Genomic DNA, 10645 nt, shown 5'->3' with positions numbered 1-10645 from the left:
TCATGGGGGTTGGCCTCAAGGCCTGGCCACAGGTCAGGGTCGTGCGCGGGGGTGATTGGATTAATGTAAAGTGATAAAAAATACTATATGTTAAAAAAAACATTGAAATTCACTGAAAAAAACAAAGGTTACAGGAATGTTATAGTTAGGAAATTTAATTTAAAAAAACAAAGAAATTCACTTAAAAAACCAAAGATAACAGGGCAGTTATAGTTAGGCTCACATTTTAAACATACAAAACCATAAAAATTCACCAGTTATAGTTAGAGTTATCTCAAGTGACTTTAACTCGTGCCCTAAGGTAACTATAATTGTCTCCGTGCCTTGCACTACTGATTACCCCACAAATTATGGCACTCATGACATCCCTGTAAACTTTGTTTTTTTCAGTGAAAAAAATAATATATATATATATATATCTATATATATAAACATATATATATATATTCTTTTTTTTCTTTCGTTTTGTTGAATTTGATAGATTATTATTTGTATTGGTTGTAGTATGCCTATTAAGATTGTTTTTGCTCATGCTAATATTGTTTTATTATTTCTCTCAAATGTTCCTCTTCAGAAACAAGTCCTGAAGGCTATGGACAGCACCAACAAAACTCTGGTGACAGAATTTATCCTTTTGGGTCTGTCTTCCATTCCTGAGGTCGAGGGTCTCTTTTTCATCATTTTGCTCCTGATCTACATGACCACTCTGGCTGGGAATATTATCATCATCACAGTAATACTCCTAGATGCACACCTTCACACCGCTATGTATTACTTCATCTCTAACCTGTCCTTCCTAGACTGCTGCTACTCCTCTGTCACTGTCCCTAAGATGCTGGCAGACCTTCTAGCCGAGAGGAAGACTATCTCGTTCACTGCCTGCATGATCCAGCTCTATTTCTTTATCAGCCTGGTGTCAATTGAGTGTCTTCTACTGGCGGCCATGGCATATGACCGCTATATTGCCATCTGTCACCCTCTGCATTACAGCAGCATCATGGACCAGCGAACATGCTCCAGGTTGGCTGCTAGCTTGTGGGTCGGAGGATTCTTTTACTCCTTTGTGCATGTGATTTTGATGAGTAGGCTCTCTTTTTGCAGGTCCAATGAGATCCAGCACTTTTTCTGTGACATTCCCCCTCTGCTGAAGCTTTCATGCTCCAGTACATTCACCAACATCCTGGTCATCTTTACACTAGGTGGGTTTGTTGGTCTTGGGGTGCTTCTCATCAAGATTGTTTCATACACTTTCATTATCACCACCATCCTGAACATCAAGTCTTCTGAGGGCCGGGTCAAAGCCTTTTCCACCTGTGCCTCTCACCTGACAGTGGTCATCATCTTCTACGGGGTTCTGCTCTTCACCTATTTCCGGCCCACAACCACTAATTCGTTCTCTGTTGATAGGTTTGTGTCAATGGTGTACAGCATCTTGAATCCCATGGTGAACCCAATGATCTATAGTCTCCGAAACACTGAGATGAAGAAGGCTGTCAGGAAAGTCATTGATAGAATCCTGAGATAAACAAAGTGAGCATAAGTACTAATAGATCAATCAATCAATCAGTGTTTATAAAGCACGGCTACTCACCCGTTAGGGTCTCTGTACTGCCATTTTATAAGTTTTGTTTTGACCAATGACTTTGTGTTTCACCACTGCGCATATTAGTTGCTCAATGTTCACCAGTAGCACATGGTATGTTTTGTTCAGTTTAGCCGCCTATGGGCTTTGACATTGCATTAGTCATTACATTCTGTATTCTGCCTATTGGCTTTGACATGCTGTATCCAGTCTAGCCGCCTATTGGCTTTGACATTGCATTCCTATTGGCTTTGACATGATGTATTTAGTTTAGCTGCCTATTGACTTTGACATGCTATTAGATATTCTGCCTATTGGCTTTGACATGATATTATATATTGCATTTTATATTCAGCTTAACTGCCTATTGGCTTTGACATGATATTATACATTGCATTTTATATTCAGCTCAGCTGCCTATGGGCTTTGACATGATATTATACATTGCATTTTGTATTCAGCTCAGCTGCCTATTGGCTTTGACATGACACTAGACATTGCATTTGATATTTAGGTTAGCTGCCTATTGCCTTTAACATGACATTGCATTTGATATTTAGGTTAGCTGCCCATTGCCTTTAACGTGGAGTTAGACATTGCAGTTGAGAATCCAAGCTGTATTTTTCCAAGCTGTGTTTTTGCACCAGAGAACCAAGATGTTTTTCTCACAGTAGACTAGACATGATAAGAGAGAGTACATGGGTGTTGTTTTTTCTTCGCTTGAGCTTGGGAACAGGAGTAGTCTTGGAGACCTGGCCAGTCTCCAAAAGGCTTGCTCAGTTTCCCAGGTCTGAGAGGAGGGGGCACACCTTTGTAACGAATGACACAGGCTGCAGAGGGTCAGATTCGAATCTGCCGGACCTCGTGCTAGAGCTTGGCGCAGGCTGCCAGCAATCCCGTGTGGGTAGATGAATCTCTCTTTCTCGCGGCTGACAGGGGTCATCAGCTTGCAGACCTTAGAAAGATGAAGCTGTAGATAGTTCCCACACGGTGAAGTATTTGTTTTGCTTTGCATTCAATATCTTATAAATATAACCTGCTGTGTATATTGCAAACTGATATATTTTGTTTGATTAACGCGGACTTGAAAGCTACTAATTCGTCATACATAAAAATTGTGGTTGGGGAAGAATAAACAACAATAAAAGTCTTCTTTGACCTCAGAAGTGCATTTCTGTTGTGTTATGTTAGTGCTTAGAAACTAGATAAGAGGAAAGCACTACAATTGGTACCAGAAGTGGGGTCGGTCATTAAGAGGTGATTAAGAGGGTGTTGACGAGTTGGTAGATTTCTAAGTGCACACTTTAAAAGTGTCATTGTTTTTGTTGTTTGGAGAATTACAGAAATTGTTTTTTTGGGAGAATCACAGTAGCACCGCAGACCATGTCTGAGAATGCATGTGTTGATAAACTGCCTGAGGGTGCTAAGAAAAACTGTGAATTGTTTTCTGTTTGGGGAATTACAGAAGAAAATGCATGTGTAGCTAAAATGCCTGATGGTGTTTTGAGAAATAATTCCTGTTGTACATATGTAGAAAACGTGTCTTTTGGAAGCAATGATGACAGAAAGGTCTGGATACCTTTATCTGCTTACAGAGAAATGCAGGAGAAATGTAGGCAGTTGGAACATGAAAATAGGAATTTACGTGAGCAAATTAGCCCGACTGAAAGTTATAAAAAGGAATCTTTCTTGTCCCATTCCAGTAATGAGGGGGTTAAGACAGCTGCGAGCTGCACTGAGTTTTCGTGTGAGCCAGGGTTTTTGGCAGACAAAATGCATTCCTTAACTGATAACACGGACGAGAGAGACCAGAATGTGATTTACGAGTTACCGTTGCAAAATGCACAAGTAAAACGAAGGATTTTAGAGCAAGACACCCCGAGTTTCATTAGCTTGTTTGATTTTTGGAAAAAGAATAGCCCTCATTTGAGAGAAATCCTAACACTTTTGTATATGGTCACTGTGAAAAATTATATGCAGCTGCGCGCTTGTGATTTGGCAAATGAAATAATGCAGACTTTAGGTTTTTGCGCAGTGCAAGAAGGAAATACTTATGTACATTTAAATCATGAACAAGGAAAGAAAATAGTGCCCCTAGCTAGAATCATACAATGGATCTGGTACTTGCAAGACAGGGCTAGAGTACCACAGGTAAAAGAGTTATCAATGAAGTTGTGTGCACCATTTGAATTCGTGTCTACTGAAGATAAAAAGCATGTTTGTTTTACTAATGATTCATTGACTGAAATGTTGTTTTCTGGCACCGTAGAAGGAACAGCGTTGTATAATGTGTGTCAGATTTTAAAGCAAGAGCTACGTGAGATGTGTCATTTTTACGCTGATTTTTGGTTCATTGCTAATGTTTTAGCACCTAACTGGTTCAATTACCTTGCAGATGTTAATGAGAAAAATTCAGAGAGAGAAGTGTTCACCCAGAATTCAGCCTTAGTGGGGATGGCTAAGTGGGTGCCCCAGAAATGTGAACAGCTGAGAGAAAAAGCCACTTACAGGTGGGCAGAGATGAGAGAGATGCACATTCCCCTAGATTTGATAAAAACTGTGCAGCACGCACAAAAGCAATCTGTCATGCAAGCAGTCACAGAGCAGTTGGGGAGAGGAAAGTTACCAGGACAGACATGGCAAATTGATCAGGTTTTAGGGAGAGTGATTGCTGCAAATTACCAAGGAAAAATTGAAATTATGCTGATACCTAGAAAAGAATCTGATTTATTCATACAAATTGGAGACAGAATGGCCCAAATTGACAAAAGTGCAGTGAATGGAGGTTTGGTAAAGAAGGAGTCTGCCCCAGCCCTTCTGACAGTGCAAGAAAAGGGAAGCTTTGGTGCAGCAGATAAAAACCTCAGTGCTGATGTGTGGGCTGAAGCCCCAAGTGACCCTTCAGAACCTGCAGAAAATATAACAAAGGGCCCCAAAAACGTCCTGCTGATTATAAAACAGGGAAAGAAAGAGGAAGGGTACATTTTAAATGAAAAATGTTATTTGCAAGAAAAGTCATACTTGTTTCTTTTGCAGATCCTACCACGTTTCGCCACTGTCCCTGAGTGTGCTGTGTGGTCCCCTTTCCAGTGTGTGCGTGTGGGGTCGGGGAAGGGACCGAACCCCCAACCTGAACCTGGCTGAGTAAAGTGCCAGCACCATGGATCCATTTTGCGCAAACTGCGCCTTCAGTTCAAGTTCAACTTGTTTGATTGCATTCTTCCACTGGAACTAAGCTGTGTTTTTTTTTTTTTCCCTTCTCGTATGGAACTCTGACTTTTGCTTATCTTCCAGAAAACCTTTCAGGTGGACCGTGCATCTTTACATGAGTAGAACTCATGCCACATCAAATTGCTAACACTGTTGAATTAGAGACTCACTCAGAGTATAAAAAAAATGCCCAGTCTTTTCTGTATAGATGTAGCTGATGTGAAAGGTTATGAAATCAATGTGTTAATTCACTTCTACTGATAATGTTTTTTTTTGTGCTGATGTTTTTTGTTTTTGTTTGAAACAAGAGATATGTGAAACAAAAATTAATTGGTCAAAGGGCGGAATGTACTGCCATTTGATAAGTTTTGTTTTGACCAATGACTTTGTGTTTCACCACTGCGCATATTAGTTGCTCAATGTTCACCAGTAGCACATGGTATGTTTTGTTCAGTTTAGCCGCCTATGGGCTTTGACATTGCATTAGTCATTACATTCTGTATTCTGCCTATTGGCTTTGACATGCTGTATCCAGTCTAGCCGCCTATTGGCTTTGACATTGCATTCCTATTGGCTTTGACATGATGTATTTAGTTTAGCTGCCTATTGACTTTGACATGCTATTAGATATTCTGCCTATTGGCTTTGACATGATATTATATATTGCATTTTATATTCAGCTTAACTGCCTATTGGCTTTGACATGATATTATACATTGCATTTTATATTCAGCTCAGCTGCCTATGGGCTTTGACATGATATTATACATTGCATTTTGTATTCAGCTCAGCTGCCTATTGGCTTTGACATGACACTAGACATTGCATTTGATATTTAGGTTAGCTGCCTATTGCCTTTAACATGACATTGCATTTGATATTTAGGTTAGCTGCCCATTGCCTTTAACGTGGAGTTAGACATTGCAGTTGAGAATCCAAGCTGTATTTTTCCAAGCTGTGTTTTTGCACCAGAGAACCAAGATGTTTTTCTCACAGTAGACTAGACATGATAAGAGAGAGTACATGGGTGTTGTTTTTTCTTCGCTTGAGCTTGGGAACAGGAGTAGTCTTGGAGACCTGGCCAGTCTCCAAAAGGCTTGCTCAGTTTCCCAGGTCTGAGAGGAGGGGGCACACCTTTGTAACGAATGACACAGGCTGCAGAGGGTCAGATTCGAATCTGCCGGACCTCGTGCTGGAGCTTGGCGCAGGCTGCCAGCAATCCCGTGTGGGTAGATGAATCTCTCTTTCTCGCGGCTGACAGGGGTCATCATCTTGCAGACCTTAGAAAGATGAAGCTGTAGATAGTTCCCACACGGTGAAGTATTTGTTTTGCTTTGCATTCAATATCTTATAAATATAACCTGCTGTGTATATTGCAAACTGATATATTTTGTTTGATTAACGCGGACTTGAAAGCTACTAATTCGTCATACATAAAAATTGTGGTTGGGGAAGAATTAACAACAATAAAAGTCTTCTTTGACCTCACAAGTGCATTTCTGTTGTGTTATGTTAGTGCTTAGAAACTAGATAAGAGGAAAGCACTACAGTCTCAAGGCGCTGGGGGGGAGGGGAGTGTAGCGTGTACCGGAGTCGGATTAAAAAAGCCATGTCTTCAGTTCCTTCATGAAGCTGGGGAGGGAGGTGGTTTGTCTGATATGGATGGGTAGGGCATTCCAGGTAGTGTGGCGAAGTAGGAGAAGGAGCGTCCTCCTGTTCTGGTTTTCCTGATTCGGGGTTGAGCGTAGTGCCCTGTGGGGTACGTGGAAAGTGAGTTGCTGGTTAAGGTAGGCTGGTCCGGTGTTGTGGAGGGCTTTGTGTGCATAGGTGAGGATTTTGAAAGTGATTCTTTTCTCTATGGGAAGCCAGTGCACTGTACGCAGGTGTTGCGAGATGTGGCAGTGTCAGGGTAGGTCGAGGATCAATCTGGCGGAGGCATTCTGGATGTTTTGCAATATGCAGGTGAGTTTTTTGTTGATTCCAGCATAGAGTGGGTTGCCATAGTCCAGTCTGCTGATGATGAGGGCATGTGTGATGGTCTTTCTATGCTCAAGGGGGATCCATTTGAAGGTCTTGCGTAGGAGGCAGAGGGTGCGGAAGCAGGTGGAGGTGATTGAGTTGATCTGATGGTTCCTGCTGAGGTCGGGGTCCAGGATGATTCTAAGGTTGCTGGCTTGGCTGGTGGAGGTGGGTAGGTTTTCGAGGGTGGGTGGCCACCAGGAGTCACTCCATGCATTGGGTTGAGGGCCCAGGATGAATACTTCGGTCTTGTTTATGTTGAGTTGAAGGCAGCTGTCTCTCATCCAGTTGGCGACTGCTTTCATGTTGTGTCTGGCCTTGTCTAGTTCGTTGGAGAGGGAGAGGATGAGTTGGGTGTCATCGGCATAGGAGATGATGTTTATTCTGTAGCTTCTGACGATGGTAGCTAGCGTGGCCATATAGTGTAGGAAAGTACGATCTTGCCTGGCATGTTACCCCCATATTTCACTGTATGTATGTTGTTTTAGCCCTTGTGTCACTGGGATCCTGCCAGTCAGGACCCCAGTGCTCATAGTACGTGCCCTGTATGTGTACCCTGTGTGGTGCCTAACTATATCACTGAGACTCTGCTAACTAGAAAATCAGTGCTTATGCTCTCTCTGCTTTCTAAATTTGTCGCTACAGGATAGTGACTACATTTACCAATTCTCATTGGCATACTGGTACACCCATATGATTCCCTAGTATATGGTACTGAGGTACCCAGGATATTGGGGTTCCAGGAGATCCATATGGGCTGCAGCAGTTTTTTTGCCACGAATAGGGAGCTCAGACAATTCTTACACAGGACTGCCACTGCAGCCTGCGTGAAATAACATCCACGTTATTTCACAGCCATTTTCACTGCACATAAGTAACTTATAAGTCACCTATATGTCTAACCTTCACTTAGTGAAGGTTGGGTGCCAAGTTACTTAGTGTATGGGCACCCTGGCACTAGCTAAGGTGCTCCACATTGTTCAGGGCAAATTCCCCGGACTTTGTGAGTGCGGGGACACCATTACACGCGTGCACTATACATATGTCACTACCTATGTATAGCGTCACAATGGTAACTCCGAACATGGCCATGTAACATGTCTAAGATCATGGAATTGTCCCCCCAATACCATTCTGGTATTGGGGGGACAATTTCATGATCCCCCGGGTCTCTAGCACAGAACCCGGGTACTGCCAAACTGCCTTTCCGGGGTTTCCACTGCAGCTACTGCTGCTGCCAACCCCTCAGACAGGATTCTGCCCTCCTGGGGTCCAGGCAGCCCTGGCCCAGGAAGGCAGAACAAAGGATTTCCTCTGAGAGAGGGTGTTACACCCTCTCCCTTTGGAAATAGGTGTGAAGGGCTGGGGAGGAGTAGCCTCCCCCGCCTCTGGAAATGCTTTGATGGGCACAGATGGTGCCCATCTCTGCATAAGCCAGTCTACACCGGTTCAGGGATCCCCCAGCCCTGCTCGGGTGCGAAACTGGACAAAGGAAAGGGGAGTGACCACTCCCCTGACCAGTACCTCCCAGGGGAGGTGCCCAGAGCTCCTCCAGTGTGTCCCAGACCTCTGCCATCTTGGAAACAGAGGTGTTGGGTGCACACTGGACTGCTCTGAGTGGCCAGTGCCAGCAGGTGACGTCAGAGACCCACTCTGATAGGCTCTTACCTCTCTTGGTAGCCAATCCTCCTTTCTTGGTAGCCAAACCTCCTTTCCTGGCTATTTAGAGTCTCTCCTCTGGGGAATTCTTCAGATTACGAATGCAAGAGCTCACCAGAGTTCCTCTGCCCTTCCCTCTTCGACTTCTGCCAAGGATCGACCGCTGACTGCTCCAGGATGCCTGAAAAACCGCAACAAAGTAGCAAGAAGACTACCAGCAACATTGTAGCGCCTCATCCTGACGGCTTTCTCAACTGTTTCCTGGTGGTGCATGCTCTGAGGGCTGTCTGCCTTCACCCTGCACTGGAAGCCAAGAAGAAATCTCCAGTGGGTCGACGGAATCTTCCCCCTGCTAAAGCAGGCACCAAAAGACTGCATCACCGGTCCTCTGGGTACCCTCTCATCCTGACAAGCGTGGTCCCTGGAATGCAGGAACTCTATCCAAGTGACTCCAACAGTCCAGTGATCCGTCAGTCCAAGTTTGGTGGAGGTAAGTCCTTGCCTCCCCACGCTAGACTGCAAACCTGTGTACTGCATGATTTGCAGCTGCTCCAGCTCCTGTGCACTCTTCCAGGATTTCCTTCATGCACAGCCTAGCCTGGATCCCCAGCATCCCGTCTTGTAGTGCTCAACCCTCTGAGTTGGCCTCCGACGTTGTGGGACCCTCCTTTGTAACTCTGCATGGACTCTGGTTCACAAACCTTCCAAGTGCCTGTTCAGGTACTTCTATGGGTGCTGCCTGCTTCTGTGGGGGCTCTCTGAGTTGCTGAGCACCCCCTCTGTCTCTTCCTCTAAGGGGCGGTATCCTGGTCCTTCCTGGTCCCCAGCAGCACCCTAAAACCTCTACCGCGACGCTTGCAGCTAGCAAGGCTTGTCTGTGGTATTTCTGCGTGGGAACACTTCTGAAAGCTTCTTCGCGATGTGGGACATCTATCTTCCAAAGGAGAAGTTCCTAGTCCTCTTCTTTCTTGTGGAAACTCCAAGCTTCTTCCATTCTGAGGCAGCTTCCTTGCACCTTCATCCGGGGTTTCCTGGGCTCCTGTCCCCCCTGGACACTGTCGCGACTATTGGACTTGGTCCCCTTGCCTTGCAGGTCGTCAGGTCCGGAAATCCGTTGTCAGTGCACTGCTGGTGTTTGTTGTTCTTGCAGAATCCCCCTATCACGACTATTGTGCTCTCTTGGGGTAGTAGGTGTACTTTACTCCTACTTTTCAGGGTCTTGGGGTGGGGTATCTTGGACACCCTGACAGTTTTCTTACAGTCCTAGTGACCCTCTACAAGCTCCCATAGGTCTGGGGTCCATTCGTGATTCGCAGTCCACTTTTGGAGTATATGGTTTGTGTTGCCCCTAGATCTATGTTCCCCTATTGCAACCTATTGTAATTCTACACTGTTAGCATTACCTTTCTGACTCTTACTTACCTGTTTTGGGTTTGTGTACATATAACTTGTGTATATTACTTACCTTCTTACTGAGGGTACTCACTGAGATACTTGTGGCATATTGTCATAAAAATAAAGTACCTTTATTTTTAGTAACTCTGTGCATGGTGTTTTCTTATGATATTGTGCATATGATATAAGTGGTATAGTAGGAGCTTTGCATGTCTCCTAGTCCAGCCTAAGCTGCTTTGCCATAGCTACCTTCTATCAGCCTAAGCTGCTAGAAACACCTCTATTCTACTAATAAGGGATAACTGGACCTGGCACAAGGTGTAAGTACCTTTGGTATCCACCACAAGCCAGGCCAGCCTCCTACATATAGACATTGAAATAGATACTTCGGTGGGCACAGCACATCATTTTTGCTCATCTCCCTCTCATCTGTGTCAACATAGACTTTCCATAATCATCTAACTCACCCTCTATGAGTGTACTAAGAAAAACGTCCTACTCCATAGACATCTCATGTATCCCTCCTCTTGTACAGCACTGAACTTCTTTTTAGCGATGTTAGTTCTCTGTGAATACCATCACATGCATACAAATATTAGCACTGTGTGTGTCTTTGGCATGAAGCTATGCTTGTTTTCCCTTATGGTTTTGAATAATATTGAGAATTCTGACTCAAGGCAACCAGTTAAAGGGCAGTTCAATATATTGATTACATTTTCACTGAAGAGAGCTTCCATGTGTAACTCCTGATCACACACAGACAATCCTTGTTAGAAATGT

At 44.1% G+C, this 10645-nt stretch overlaps 1 protein-coding gene across 1 annotated transcript; it reads left to right on the top strand.

The window, feature by feature from the left end:
• The first annotated feature begins 592 nt into the window (after positions 1–592).
• On the top strand, positions 593–1525 carry LOC138294031 (olfactory receptor 5V1-like). Its single transcript, XM_069233281.1, has one exon. It carries the CDS (start codon positions 593–595, stop codon positions 1523–1525), a length of 933 nt encoding a protein of 310 aa, XP_069089382.1.
• Positions 1526–10645: the final 9120 nt, after the last annotated feature.

Source organism: Pleurodeles waltl, chromosome 4_2 (assembly GCF_031143425.1).
Source record: "Pleurodeles waltl isolate 20211129_DDA chromosome 4_2, aPleWal1.hap1.20221129, whole genome shotgun sequence".
Taxonomy (NCBI): domain Eukaryota; kingdom Metazoa; phylum Chordata; class Amphibia; order Caudata; family Salamandridae; genus Pleurodeles; species Pleurodeles waltl.
This window is presented reverse-complemented; position numbering and strand designations above follow the sequence as displayed.

Bases quoted from the DNA above. Each gene is read 5' to 3' on its own strand.
- LOC138294031 (XM_069233281.1), top strand. From the start codon at position 593: ATGGACAGCACCAACAAAACTCTGGTGACAGAATTTATCCTTTTGGGT.